Source organism: Chiloscyllium plagiosum, chromosome 45, assembly GCF_004010195.1.
Source record: "Chiloscyllium plagiosum isolate BGI_BamShark_2017 chromosome 45, ASM401019v2, whole genome shotgun sequence".
Lineage (NCBI taxonomy): Eukaryota > Metazoa > Chordata > Chondrichthyes > Orectolobiformes > Hemiscylliidae > Chiloscyllium > Chiloscyllium plagiosum.
Window position 1 is genome coordinate 4,150,094 of NC_057754.1, and position 16,310 is coordinate 4,166,403.

The window sequence follows — 16,310 nt, forward strand, 5'->3', positions numbered from 1 at the left end:
ATCTCGTAAATAAGGCATTGAACCCAGATCTCCTCTACCTTCTCAGACAGATGTAAAACATATCTATCACACTAAGAAGAGCAGGAATTCTCCCAGGTGTGCTGGGATAAAGCACTTTTCCCTCAACCAACTTCATGGAAAGAAAAAAAATATAGAAATTGCTGAGTAAGCTCATTAGATCTGGCAGCATCTGTGAAATCACAGTTAACATTTTGGGTCAAGTGATGCTTCCTCAGAGCAAGCTGGGGGATCTTGCTGTGCACAATATGGTTAACATGTTTCCTGCACTTCTACAGTGAACATGATGCAAAAGGACTTAATTGGCTATAAAACACTTGCGAGACATCCTGAGGTGGTGAAAGGTGCAGCATAAATGCATTTTTCCTCCAATCACACGATAAAATGTTTTCTCTTTGTGCCTAGAATGTTCTGGAAGCCTAACTTTATCATGTCCAGAGTTTTTTTTTTAATCCTTCCACAGGATGTACACCACATTGGCCTAATGCTCGTCCATTCCCCAGCTGCCCGTAAGTTAATGCTGAGCAACCTTCTTGAACTGTTGCAGTCTATGTGATGTAGGTGCACTCAGTGCTGCTAGGAAAGAAGTCTTACAATTTTTACGGACTGACTGTGAAGAAAGTGCCAATATGGTTGCAACTCAGGATGGAGTGTTGCCTCTCATTAATCAACTCTCACGTTTTGGATAAAAACAAAAAAACTGCAGGTGTTGGAAGTCTGACACAGGCTAATCAGGGATGGGTGGATTACAAAATGGTGGTGAACAACCACAGGAAAGGATCTTAAAGGGATCTTGGCTTGAAGGTTAGGAGGGAGGCAGTGATGTGAAGTGAATTTGATTTAATTTGTTTTCACATGTATTTAAGTACAGTGAAAAGTTTTGTTTTGCCTGTAGTACAGGGAGATCATAATATACAAGGTCTTACAGATCATAGGGTGTTTAAACAGAGCGAGGCATACAAGGTTACAGTTGCACAGGAGGTGCACAAAAGCAAGATCAACATTAGATTTGAAATTAGAGAGGTGACAAAAGTTGCTGAAGATTTGAGTGAGGGGTGAGGCAACCAGTTGCCTGAAGTTTGAGCATTCGCTGGAACAGAGTGGGTCTCTTCCTGATCTTTGCCAGATTCTTAAAAAGGGCCAGCACAGAAAGCAAATTAGGTAACCAACTATTAGTTATTTGACAGTTCAGTGTAAATTATATAATTAATGGGATATAAATATAGATTCTTAAAATTTGTCTATCAACCAAAACATTTTCTGAATTTTTTTCTCAAATGTTCTCAATATTTATCTCACTCTTTCTCCAACTATTTCTTCTCTTTCTTTGCATTTGTCAGTCTCTTGCTTGTTTCTTACTGTTCTGTCTTTCTCTTCCTCGCGTGTGATCTCTCCCCTTTCTGTTGTTCATTTTCTTTCTCCCTTTCTCCATTCCTTAGAAATAAGTCACTCTCTCCTCTCCTTACTCTATCGCATGTCCTTCCTCTCTCTATCTCTTTACTTTTGTATCTCTCTGTTTCTGGTTGCCTGCCTGCCTTTTCTTGCCCTCTCTGTCAGTCTCTGTGTCAGACTCCATATCTCTGTAAGTCTCTTTTTCTCTTTTCTCTTTCCTTTCTTTCAGAATGTGCTATCTCAATTTCTCTATTTCCTCTCTCGAACTCAATCAGCCCCCTTCTCTCTCTCTCTCTTTTCTTTCAGACTGTTTTACCGCCATCTCTGTATTTCACTCTAATTTCGTCAGTCCCTTTCTTTTTCCTTTCTTTCAGCGTGTGTTATCTCTTTCGCTCTATTTCCTCTTTAATTCTGTCAGTCCCTTTCTTTCGGTGTGTGTAATCTCCATCTTTATTTCCTCTCTAAATCAGTCAGTCCCTTTATCTCTCTCTCCTCTTTCGGTGTGTTATCTCCATCTTTCTATTTCCTCTCTCTAATTCTCAGTCCCTTTTTTTCTTTTTCTCCTTTCTATCGATGTGTGTTAACTACATCTCTCTATTTCCTCTCTAATTCTGTCAGTCCCTTTCTCTCTCACTCTCTCTGTCAGTTTCTCTCTCCCGCTCTCGGCTTTGTGTGAATCAGACAGCCTGGGGTCTCAAGTCTGATCTGTTGCAAACAAAAGAGCCACAGAGTTGGCTCGGGCGCATTTGGAGACGCGAAGGGACCTCTTTCCATCTCCCCCCCCCCCCCCCCCAGAAGGAGGCCTCTTCTCTCTCTCTATCTTTCTTTCCCTGCCTCTATTGAATTAGGACAAAGCCCCGGCACGTGTGCTATGAATAGGAGCAGGACAAAAAGAGCAGGCCGGACGTGTGGCTCCCTTATAGTCATTTACATAATGGGGAGCAAACACGCGTCAGAACAGGTACATCTGGCGCCTCCTGGGAGACTCGACAGTCCCTCTTGGATCAGATTACCCTCTTTGTCTGATTGGTTCTTCATCTCAAGCCATCTGCTTGAGATGGACCAGACAATGGGATCTTGCAGCCTTTAAATAGCCCGAACAGTGCGGCGATTGAACAGTTCCAAAGTGGGAAAGATTGCTGCTTTTGCTCACGCTCCTGTTCTCCCTGGCAGCACAGAGTACAGTGCTCACTTGCAGGCTGCTGGGTTTTTTTTTGTTGTTGGTTTGACAAGACACGAACTTCCTGAGCCAAGATGCCCCGAGGCTTTCTGGTGAAGAGAACCAAGAGAGCTGCCCCTGTCTCATACAGGGTACGCAGCGTCGAAGAGGAATGGGGCGTTCCAGAGGCAGTGCCGTCCCTATGGGGGCAGGGGAGGGCCTCTCTACATCCCACCTCCTCCACTGACATTAGGCCGGGATACTGTGGAGTGCCAAGCTCCCCTTGCGCCCCGGACCGCAGCCCTAACCGGCCAGTCAGCAGTTGCCCTGGCTCCCCAGGTCGGCCAGGCAATTCCAGCTCGCCTATCCTGGCGGAATCCTTCCCCAGCCCCTTGGCTCTGGCTTCGTCGCTGGGACGAGCGGTCTTCGTGGCCTCGGTGTCAGATGAGGAGGTGAAGATGGGCTCCAATTGTACCAGCATCCAAGCGGTCAAGAGGCAACTGCCTCCGGCCAAAGCCAAGGTGCAGAGCAAGAAGCCTAGGGCGGACAGGAAGCCTTACAGGGACGAGGTGACCACTTCACCGGTCTTGGGGCTAAGGATCACCAAAGAGCTGACGGACTATCAGCAGCACAAGAGCTCAGGTCAGCCCCTGGGTGAGTTCATCTGCCAGCTGTGTAAGGAGGAATACGCCGACGCCCTGTCCCTCGCCCAGCACCGGTGCTCCAGAATCGTCCGGGTGGAGTATCGCTGCTCCGAATGTGACAAGGTGTTCAGCTGTCCGGCCAACCTGGCATCTCACTGCCGCTGGCACAAGCCCAGGAACCCCAGCGGCCTGCAAGCGCAAGAGGGGGCCAAGGAGAGCAACAAGAGCAAAGCCAGGAGTGAGGAGCAGCCGGCCAGCCCCTCAGGCCGGCCTTGCGAGTCGCCTAGCCTGGAAGAAGAGCTGTTCGACTGCCCGCTCTGCGGTAAGAAGTTCCGTCGCCAAGCCTACCTCAGGAAGCACATGGCCACTCACCGAGGCTCCATGCTGCTGTCAGGCGGCCAAGTGTACCTCCAGCGGCCCCAGAGGAAGCCTGACGTTAGCTCGCACTCAGGACTCGCCTGCTCAGGTTCTGATGGGCTCCCTGAGGCATCCTTCTCCCCCTGCCAGGTCCTCAGCAATGGCAAGTGTCAGCCCTTGGAGAACAGGCAAGTGATGCTGCTGCAGCTGTCCACGGCGCCGGCGGTGATGTGAAACGAGGGCGGAATCGAAACATAAACTCCGAAACCCCATCACCCGGTCTTGGTCTTATTTATTGTGTGTGTGTGAGAATGAAGAATAAAGGAACTTCCAAAATAACGCGAATAAAACAGTCTCGAAACGAGGAGAGGGAAGCAAGGGCAAAGTTCACTAGCCTGGTACTTGTAACAGTAAAATGGTTTAAATACAAAGTATAATTTATATAAGTTATTTATATATTGCTTTTTTTGTTAATCTTATATGTATATAGAATGCTTTTTTTGTACAAGATCTTCCTATAACTGTTTAGAAACTTTTTTTGTCCGGTTGGGGTGGGTTAACAAAAGAGTAATTTTTTGTACAGCTGAATTTTGTATTTTTCTCAATGATTGAAAGTGACATTTGCGCCTCAACAAAAACGGAAAGTTTATATTCTCTTACGGTTTGCGAAGGGACAGCTATCACCTGTCACAGCTTTCAATGTTGTTTATTCCTGAGGTGTTTCAAATAAAATGTCAAGACATCCGTTTGCGTGCCGTCGATGCTTCTTTGGCAGCGGAGGGTATCTGTGTGGGGCGCACTGAACATTATGGACAGGAGGAGGCCATTCGGCCCCTCTCGCGTGGTCTAACTTTGACCTGCCTTTGCTGCACACCGCTCGTTACGTTTCCCTCACAATGATCGATCCCCTTCAGTTCTGAAATCTCAGACTGCAACCCGACGTCGATCTCCCCAAGCCAAGAACCACGGGCCTTTTACAAGTGGGAATAGCATGGCTGTAGGTTTAAGATGGTATTACCTCTTTCCTTCCGGTAGAGGAGATAATTACTCCGTATTCCGTTGGAATCCTTTTTAGCCCTTTAACTATCTCGAACCGATCAGCTGCTGATCTCTTAAACCGAAGGGACTGCGAGGCAAGTTTAAACAGCCCGTCCTTATAAATTAACTCTTTTGGTTCTGATATCCTGGCAAAGTTGTATTCAAGATGCTTAAACACACGTCCCAACAGGTTCAAGACAGCTTCTTCCCTACTGTTATTAACGGACTTCTTTAATTTCAGATCTAATATTGATCCAGCTTTTGTGCGCCTCCTGTGTAGCGGTAACCCTGTATGTCTGGCTCTGTCTAAACACTCTATGATCTGCGTGTCCTTGTTTGTTATGATTTACCTGTACTGCTCGCAAAACAAAACTTTTCATTGAAGTTAGGTACGCGTGACAACAATAAATCAAAACCAAGGCCACTATATATTTTCTGAGAGACCTAGGCACTGAGTTCTAGTGTCTTGAACTGATGGCAGCTACTCTAGATGGATTCTGGGAAGACACTATCTGAAATATAATTTCCTTCCCTTACAGATAATTTCACAATTCCATGAGCCTTTCAGACATTTTTTTAACCTGTTCACCAACTTCAGATGGCACTTGCAATTCTCTTTCCTAATTGGAGTATTAATACATCTTTTACATTCTAATCGTTCCAGACTTTCTGAGTTTTTTCTTTGTTAGATTGCTGGTAAGTCAACTTAAATCTCAAGACTCTTCCTTTCCATTGCTAAAAAGAAAGAAATTTCCATGCACCACACTCCATATCTAATACACAGATCCATATCTAATACACAGATACATCATTCCAATTTGGACAATATATCACCAGGATATATGGTCAGATTCCTGGAGCTTACTCCCTAACACCCCATCTGCATCCTCATCACACAGACTGCAGTTGACCTCTTAAGAGGAAACTTGGGATGGGTAATACTTATGAGTCTTGTCAGGAAAGGCTTCATCCATGAATGAAAAGACCCTGGGAATGATTTTCTGAAATGGAGTGGGGAGGAAGCGTGAGGAAGGAGGAATTGGGATGAATGATTGAGTTTGAGGGTGGAGGGGAAGGGGAACAATTGCCAAATTCTGTAATTCCAATAGCAAGTTCTGGTCAGCCTACAGTTAGGCCACTACTTTATGAAATCAGCTGATAGCTTAAAATATTTTCTTGTCTTTAATGATAATTGTATTAACAGGTGACCCCTTTAACAGAAAGATGTTTGATCATACAGAACTTGAGTATTACTGAAAAATATTTTATTGAAGTTTTTGTGTGGTGCTGATCAGGACAATTTGCAAGAATACAAGTTAACAGGGAAAACCAATATTTGAACTCTAACACTGGAGAGTCCTAATGGTTGTCAAGTCAATTCTGGTTGGTAGAGGTGTTCACATGGAGGTTACATGTTTTCCCTTAAATTGGTATTCTTACAAATTATCCTGATGCATGAAAGATGAAAAGCTCTGACAAAGGAGTCGTTTATCAGCAGCACTCAGTATCAATGGGATAATGCTTTAAAAATTAGTGGCAAACACTCCCAGCTCCACTGATCATGTGACCTGCATCAGGCTCAGCTGAAATACTGCCCTTACAGTTGAATAAGTCTAGCAGTATTCATTAGTTTAGAGGCTCTTGTCTTCTTGTACTGGAGGAGTGAAGGGTAGCTATGGAAACTCAAAGATAAAAAGTGGATGGAAATTTGATGGTGAGGAGATGTTTAAGGCCCCTCCTACAATCCATCCAATGGGCCACACAGATTATTTAAGTAAATAGTCTGGGTTATTTTCTCTGGAAAAGGGAAGGTTGAACAACCTAAAAGAGGATTATAAAGTCATGAAAACATTAGTGAAGATGGATGTGGTACAGTTGTTTCTGTTTGTGCAGAAGTCCAAAACTAAGGGTAATGAATGTAAAATAGTCACCACTAATCCCAATTTGAATTTAACAGAATTTGATTTTGTGTCCATCGACCTTCCATTGCCTCATATTCCTTAATACCTTCAATTAACAAAAACTGGCCACCTTCAGATTTAAACATCGAGCATCAATTACCACTGGCAGTAGCGTGTTCCAAACATTTACCACGCTTTGTGTGAATAAATGTTTTCTGATTTCACTCCTGAAAGATCAAGCTCTGATTTTTATACCATGCCTCCTAGTCCAAGATTCTCTAACTAATAGAAATAGTCTCTCTCTATTGATCCATCTCTTCCCAATATTATGTTGAAACTTTCCATCTTACAATCTGAATTTTCAGGAATAGACTGTAGTTTGTGGATTTTTTCCCTCTTGCCAATGAAGGGTGAGTGGAATCTCATATGGAGCATAATCACCAGCATTCATCAGTCAGGCTGAATGGCCTGTTTCTTTGCTGTAGATTATATCCATCCAAAAATGAGTTAACACAATTCTTGCTCCAAGCCTTCTCATTAAAGTCCAGGATTTCCAGCAGGTGAACTGATTTTCCAACAAGTGTGACAGGCTGTGAGGCTCCCCCTGTAATGAGCAACTAGCAGTTTCATACTTAGGCTTCAAAATTGGCAGGAGGGACATATGAAGCCTGTACCACAGGGTGGCAGTGCCAATGAGGCAGCTTCTAGTCACTCTGTTGGCATCACCATTATTGTGAAACATTCAGAGACATTAAAGATGTCACCTGCTAACTGCCGGTGCCAAGTCTGTGTAAATCCCCCAGGCAAAGAACACAGTGGGCAAAAGTTACTGCTGACTGGTATAGCATAGCCTGTGTGCATCCCAGTGTTAGCTCCTGTACATGTAAAGTACATATAACAGATAAACATAACAAATAAAAGTGAACAATTCACTCCTGCCCTGTATTGTATGGCTTATCTCTATGTCAGGTCCTGTGCATGTACAGTACAGGTCCTGTGCAGGTAAAAGGAAATGATTCACTCCCATCTGGCACAAAATGGTCCTTGAGCATCTCAGTATCAGCTCCAATATATGTACAGTACACTCTAGAAAAAGCGAACAATGCACTCAGCCTTGTACGGTGTGTGTCTCAGTGTCAGCTCCTGTACATGTATAATATACACAGCAGGTAAATGGGAATGATTCACTCTGTCTAGTACTGCACAACACCTGTGTGTGCCACATACGTTAGAACAGGTGTCATGCACACAGCAGGTAAACGGGAATGATTCACTCCATTTATTACTGTACAGCATCTGAGTGTGCGAGATATATTAGATCAGGGTTAACACACATAGAAGATAAATGGATTGATTCACTCCAGCTAGTACTGTACAACACCTGAGTGTGCCAGCTACGTTATTACAGGCGTAGTAAACACAGCGAACGAAAAGAAAAAAAATCGCTCCTAATTGATACTATATGGTCCATCTTTCATTACTCTATCCATTAATGATAAGGACTGAAATGTTTAACGCGATGAGGTGGGGTAGTGTTGGGAGAGATTAGTAGTACCTTGAAACATGAACTCTGATTGTTAGTTTCACTGGTTCATCGTTAACAGGGCGCGCAGAACATTTCACCGCAGCACTGCTGAGATCTGCTTCAGGAGATTTGCTAGTGGGACTGAAACAGAGAGATCAGAAAGCCCCGGGGCTCAAACTTCCCACTTCCTTTGCTCACATCACCGACTCCTGGAGCAACCTCAAACGTGATGCCTTACTTAGTTGAATTTCCACGTGTCACTGATTTCCAATCAGAGGCAAACAAACAATCTGGTTACTTGGACTAGGAGAAAAGGGACAGTGGTAAAAGAACTGGGAACAAAAACATGTATTGAATGAAAAGAAGGAACTTGCGTTTATGTAATGCCTCTCACAATTTCAGGCTGCTCCGAAGCGCCTTACAGTCAATGAAGCATTTTTTTTTGGAAAATAACTCATTGTCATAATTTAAGAATTGAAGTAGGCAGATTTTGCACACACAGATGGAAAAAACAGACAAATCACCTGGTTTGAAAATTTGAGGGATAAAAATTGGCCAGGATATTAGAGAGAACTCCACTATTCCATCTTCAAAATTATTGCCATAGCATATTTTATACACCATGGTGTGACTTGGCGGATGGTGCTTAATTCGCCTTTCACTTCACCTGTGAGCACATCTCTGACTTCCCTTCCGCCTTCTCAGTGTGAAAGCTATCACAGGAATCTATCGCAACGTGAATTAAATTAACAACATTGTAAAATCACAACATTAATTCGTTACTTTTGCTCATCTCTACCCTCCTTCCCTTCCCATTCCTCCTGCTCATTGCACTCGCCACTACCTCCACCCTCAGCTTCCCCTTCCTCTTCCGTCCAGTCCATTGCCCCCTGCGAGTTGTCACTCCAGAAACTCGGCCCATAATTAATTCGTAATTCTCGGAGCGAGAGAGAAAGCAGCCGAACAATGTGAGATGTCTAGGCACTTTTAATTTCTCGGCATTATCGAGGAGCTACTGAGCAACTGGTTGCTGTGTAACGGACACACATTCTCGGATCGTCAGTCTTTGTTGTTGGTTGTACAGGGCCATCTGTCAGCTCGTCCTTACACCAGCCCCTCTCCCGCCTCCCATCCCAAACCCCAAGCTTCTCCCTGTTCCTGGCTGCATGGGGCTTCTTGCATCTTGCAGCTCCGCAGACACAAAAGCCACATGTTCCGAATTTTTGACATCAGCATAGATTAATTCTGAATTTTAAAAGCATAAATCCCCAGACGACGGCCTTTCTAATCCTGCCGCCGGTTGGAGTGTTTCGCTTCTGCTGCTGAACCTCAGCGTTTGCATTCTGTTCCAAGCACTCCACACACACTCACACGCTTAAACATTTTCACATATGCACCTCTAACACCCCGAAATGCAGACACACTTTCATCTCACACACATAGACACAAAATCACACACATTCACTGCCACACACCCTCCCACTTAATCTTACGCAATCTTGCTCATCCCGAAACACTCCCACACGCGCACTCTCACATTTTATCAGCATACTCTGCTTCACACTTGCACATACATTGTCCCGTGCACTCTCATTCACTTTATTTCACATTATCCCACACAGTATTTTCACACAAATACACGCTCCCAATCTCTCACTCAACATTAATAAAGAAATGGTGAATGAAATATATTGCTTCGGTCTTCACTATAGACAATAAAAGTCATGGGTGTAAACCAGGAGACAGAGGGGAGACAACAACTTAACAAAATTACAATAATGAGGGAAGCGGTACTAAGCAAACTGATGGAACTGCAAGCTGACCAGCCCCTGGATCCAAGATCTTAAAAGAGGTTGCCAACAATATAGAAAATGTACTGTTGTTAATTTTGCATAATTCTCTTAGATTCAGTAAAGGTTTCATTGGATTGGAAAGTAGCAAATATGATCCCTCTATTCAAGAAGGGATGGAAACAAAAAGCAGGAAACTACAAATTGGTTAGCTTGATGTCTGCCTGGGGAAAGGTATTAGAATCAGTCATTAAAAAGATTATAGTTGCACACTTAGAAAACTCAAGGCCATCAGGAAGAGTCAACACAGTTTGTCAATGAGAAATCATGTTTAACCAATTTGTTGGAATTCTTTGAAGGAGTAATATGTGCTGTGGATAAGGGAGGGGGAGGGTGTAGATGTATGTCATTTGATTTCCAGAAGACATTTGATTAGATGCCACATCAAAGGTAATTGTAGAAAATACAGGCTCACTTTGTAAGGGATATTATATTGACCTGATTAGGTCAGTGGCAGAAAACAGAGTGCGTCCATAATTGAGTCCTAGCCTGATTGGAAGGATTCTGGGATTTGCATGATTCAGGGTGGCACAGTAGCTCAGTGGTTAGCACTGCTGCCTCACAGCACCAGTGACCTGCGTACATTTCCACCCTTGGGTGACTGGCTGTGTAGTTTGCCTCCCTGTGTCCATGGGGGTTTCCTCTAGGTGCTCCAGTTTCATCCTACAGGCAAGGTGGATTGTGTAAATTAGGTAGATTGGCTGGGGGTGGGGGGTTGTAGGAATGGGGTGGGGGGTTGTAGGAATAGGGTGGGGGGGTGGGTCTGGGGGGACACTCTTCAGAGAATTGGTGTGGACTTGTTGGCTGAACGTCCTATCCCCACACTGTAGGGATTCTATGATGAATGGAGTCCCAATTGTGCTGGGCCTCAGCATTTCACAATTTACATCAATAACTTTGACAAGGGAGTGGAGGCATGGTAGTTCAATTCACAGCCAACACCAGGAAGGGTAGGAAAGTGTTTTGTCAAGATATAAGGAAGTTTCAGAAGACATAGATAGTCTGAGTCTGTCAGATGGAGTATAATGTGAAAAAATGGAAGTTGTTCATTTTTGCAGGAAGAATAAAAATGCATGACTTGAATGTATTATTTACATGGAGAATGACTACAGAATTCCAATGTGCATAGGGATTTTGGCAGCTTGGCAGCTTTGAAAAGTGCTTGACTCTCAAACTTTATTATTCGTGGGTCACCACAAAACTTAAAGTACTCAAAGTCCTCAGTTTACCAGCCTGATGGAATCAGGTCAGCAGGAAACACTGACTAGGTTCCTGTACTCAATAAGGTAAAAACAATGACTGCAGATGCTGGAAACCAGATTCTGGATCAGTGGTGCTGGAAGAGCACAGCAATTCAGGCAGCATCCGACGAGCAGCAAAATTGACGTTTTGGGCAAAAGCTCGCTGTCGGATGCTGCCTGGATTGCTGTGCTCTTCCAGCACCACAGATCCAGAATCCTGTACTCAATACTCTGACCAATAAAGTAAAACACACTGAATGCTTTCTTCACTATCCTATCTACCTGTGACTCCACTTTCAAGGAGCTATGAACCTGCACTCCAAGGTCTCTTTATTCAGCATCACTTTGTTCAACAAGAAGTCCTGCTAAGATTTGTTTTCCCAAAATGCAGCACCTCGCATCAAATGCTTTGTACAATTTTGGTCTCCTTATTTAGAGAAGGATGTAAATGAATGGAGGTTGTTCAGAGGAGGTTTCCCAGATTTATCCCCAGAATGAGTGGGTTGTCTTATGATGAAAGGTTGAACAGACTGGGCTTGATTTCTTTGGAGATGAGAAGAGTTTGGAGTATCTTGACTGAAGTTTTTATGCTCCTGAATGGTCTCAACAAGGTTGACATGGAAAGGTTATTTAACTTTGGAATTCTCTGTCTTAGAAGTGTGTGTGGGTAGATCACTGAATGTTTTTAAAATATAGGTAGATAGATTTCTATTAGGCAAGGGAATCTGAGTTATTGGGGAGATGGGAACCTAAGATTTGAAACACAAGCATTTCACCATGATCTTATTGAATGGCCGAGTGATTTACACTTACACACACACACACAAATATACATTCATACCCAAACACACTTTTATTCATATCCAAACACACTCTCATTCATGCTTTCATTCACACTTAAATCCATAATCTTGCAGACTCATACAAATTCACCCTACAAATACTTTCTCACACATACTTATTCCCACACACATACACACACTTGTACTTGCATCCAGACTCATGCACATGCACACTCACTGTCACATGCATCCACTCATTTTCTTGAGGGCTATTTGTACTCTGTTCGCAATCTGGCGCTCTGCTGTGTTGTGATTAAGATATTGTGATGGATTGGTTTTCTCATCTCCTCATCCCTGTCCGGTGAAAACAGCATGAAGTTAACAGTATTTTATACTCCCATATCTCTCTGTCTCACCATTATTGCTTAGCTGTGCCTACAGCTGCCTGAATCCCAAGCTTTGCAGTTCCCCCTTTCAACCTCTCCTGTCTCTCACACCTTTTAAGGCTTTGCTTGAAACTGACTTCATTTATCTGCCTTTATATTTTATGTAGTGGTTGTTTTTGGCTCTGTGAAGCAGCTTTGAGATGGTTTACTCAGCTAAAGGCATATTATAAGTTGATACTTTTTAAATTTGTTCACAGGATGTAGGCACCACTGCCAAGGCTGTATTTATTAGCCATTCTAAATGTTGATAGGGCAATTAAGAGTCAATCATATTGTTGTGGGTCAGGAGTTACATATAGCCCTACTATGTAAAAATGTGGACTTCTTTCTCTGGAAGGTCATTAGTGAACCAGATAAGGTGGTCAGATAGGTCAGTTAGTTGGATTTGCGATACAGATGCCAAAAGCATAGATCCCACTGAGGTTGCCATGAAAGATTTTCCTTCTCACCAATTCCCTTAACAGAGGCATGGTGACCCTCAGGTTAAACCACCACCAATCCTCTCTCTCTCTCCGGATTGAGAGTGCAGCCCTATGGTCTGGTAAGATTATGGCAACTTTACCTTTAGTGAACCTGTTGGATTTTTATGACAATCAGCAGTGTTATATGGTTGCTATTAGCCCAGACCTTTTCAATTCCAGATTTTTATTAAAGTCAAATTCCCTCAACTGCCACAAGGGATTCGAACCCAGAACACATCTCCATAACATTAGGCCGAGGGTTACTGGTCCTGTTGTACAGCAGGCATCTGGATAGATTGCTGTTGGGGTGAAGCAGAATGCAACTGGAGGACAGATCTCCATTCGAATGGACTGATGGTGACCGAGGGGTTGATTCTGAAGCCTGGAGCAACATTTGCCATCCTGGGACGACAGAATCCAGGTTGGGAGGGGGAGAAGTTTCAACCTGGAAAAGGGGGTCACGCAGTCGGCACATCAAACCCATAATGAAATATGGTTAATAATGGACACATGCTCCTGACTGGCTGGTGAAAAGTCGAGAACGATGCTGACAAGAGCGAGTGTCGAACAGTTTCACTAAACTTCTAAACAGCAGTGACAGTGGGAACTGCAAATGCTCACCTGAAAGACAGGCCTGGATTTAACATTTCATCTAGTGTGGCAGTGATAACCTCAGATTGGTCTCCGGACTCCGGTTCTCTCACAGTGGAGCTCAAACTATCAAGCTCCTGACCGAGAGGTGGATCGGAGCTCCGGCTGCCAGAGGTGATGGAAATAGGTAAAGGATTCTTGGTATAACAGAGACCATACACGGGAAGTCGACAGAAGCTGGGGGAGTTTGGGACCAATTGAGTTATAAATGCCTCTGGTTTTAACGGTCGCCTTTGACATGTGGAGAGCTGCTTCGGCGACATTCAACGGTTTCATCACTCCTGGGACCAGGTTTCAGAACCAGCCCAGCAGATGGCTAGTTACGTTATCACACAGACGGGAAGGGTCACATCCCAGTGGACAAAAGCTCACTGCTCTCACCCGAGCTTCAAATCATCCACTCTGCATTCGCATTCACTGAAGGCCCTTATTACTGAAGGCAGAGAATGATCACAATGTTCATTGTAACACTAAGGTCTGCACTCCCCCTCACTGTAGAGCGTACAAATATAAAAATCCCAACCCTAAAATACTGATGTATTTCCTCACTGTAACATTGATATACATACGTCACACCCTCACACTGATATACACATTCTCATTGTAATACTGACATACACACCCTGCACCCTCACTGCAACACTGATATACACACCCCGCATCCTCATTCTAATACTGACATACACACCCTTCAACCTCACTGTAACACTGAAATATATACCCCACACCCTCACACTAATATACACAACCCACACATGCACTTGTAGCACTGACGTACACACCCCACACCTTCACAGTAACACTGACATACACACCCTGCATCCTCACTGCAACAATGACATACATATAGCACATCCTTACACTGATATACACAGCCCATACCCTTATTGTAACACTGATATACACACCCTGCACCATCATACTAACATTCACACCCTGCACAGTAACACTGACATACACACCACGTATCCTCACATTGACATACACACCCCGCATCCTCACACTGACATACACACCCCACATCCTCACAGTAACACTGACATACACATCCTGCACCCTCACATTGACATACACATCGCGCATCCTTACACTGACATATAGACTCAGCATCCTCACACTGACAGACACATAGTGCATCCTCACAGTAACAATGACATACACATCCTGCACCCTCACGGTAACACTGATATACCCACCCCGCACTCTCACACTGATCTCCAAACCCCACACCCTCACACTGATAAACACACTCCACACCCTCACTGTAACACTGATATACACACCACAAACCCTCACTGTAACCGTGATATACACGTCCCATATCCTGACATGGATATATACACCCCACACCCTCATTGTAACACCGACATACACCTACTGCACCATTACGCTAATATACACACCCCTCACCCTCACTGTAACATTGATATACATATCCTGTACCGTCACACTGACATACACACCTCACACTCTTGCTGTAACTCTGATGTACACACTCCACACCCTCACACTAATATACACAGCCCACATCCTCACTGTAACACTGACATAAACACCCCACATGTTCACTGTAATGCTGATATACACAACCCACACACCGACTCTAGCACTGATATACACACCCCACACCCTCACTGTAACACCAATATACACACCCTCACTGTAACACCAATATACACAACCCCTCATTGTAACACTGATTCACACACCCCACATCCCTCACTGCAATATTGATATACACACCTCACATCCTCACAGTAACACTGATATACATACCCATACCCTTACTGGAACACTGATATACACAGCCCACACACTCACTGTACACACCCCACTTCCCTCATTGGAACACTGATATGCAAAACCCACACCCTCACTGTAACACTGATTTACACACGCTCACTGTAACACTGATATATACAACCTCACAGTAACACTAATGTGCACACCCCACACCCTTACTGCAACACTGATATACACAGCCCACAAACTCACAGTAACACTGATATACACACAACACACCCTAACTGCAATACTGATATACACAACCCACATCCTCACTGTAACCGCTGATATACACACCCCACACCCTCACACTTGACATACACACCCTGCACTCTCTCATCGTAATACTGATATACACACTCCATACCCTCACTGTAATACTGGTATCCACACCACAGACCCTCGCACTGATATAGATACCCCACACCCTCACTGTAACATTGATGTAAACACCTCACACCCTTACTGTAATACTAATATCCATACCCCATTCCCTCACAGTAACACATAACATACTCCACACCCTCACACTGACATACACCACCATGCACCCAAACACTGACATACACATTTGGTTATCTCACTGTAACACTGATATTCAGACTGTACACCCTCATACCAACATGCACAGCCTACACCCTCACACTGAAATACACACCCCACACCCTTACACTGACATACACACCCCACATTCTCACTGTAACAATGATGTACACACCCCATACCCTCACTGTACCACTGATATACACACCTCACTCCCTCACTGTAACAATAATATACACATCCTCACTGTAACACTGATATACACACCTCAAACCCTTCATCCTCATGGTAACACTGATATACCCACCCTGCACCCTCACACTGATATACACACCCCACAGCCTCACTATAACACTGATATACACATCTCAGAGCCCACACCATCACAGTAATGCTGATATACACACCTCGCACTCTCACACTGATATATACACCCCACACCCTCACACTGACATACACATCCCACACTCTCACACTAACGCTGATACACACACCCCACACCCTTACACTGACATAC

The 16,310-nt window shown here is 44.1% G+C and overlaps 1 protein-coding gene across 1 annotated transcript; it reads left to right on the forward strand.

The window, feature by feature from the left end:
- Nucleotides 1-222: 222 nt before the first annotated feature.
- On the forward strand, nucleotides 223-4,143 carry LOC122544034 (insulinoma-associated protein 1a-like). The gene has a single exon (XM_043683046.1). It carries the CDS (start codon nucleotides 2,665-2,667, stop codon nucleotides 3,802-3,804), a length of 1,140 nt encoding a protein of 379 aa, XP_043538981.1. The 5' UTR covers nucleotides 223-2,664; the 3' UTR covers nucleotides 3,805-4,143.
- The last annotated feature ends 12,167 nt before the right edge of the window (nucleotides 4,144-16,310 follow it).

Excerpts from the sequence above, each read along its gene's own strand:
- LOC122544034 (XM_043683046.1), top strand. The coding sequence starts at position 2,665 with ATGCCCCGAGGCTTTCTGGTGAAGAGAACCAAGAGAGCTGCCCCTGTC.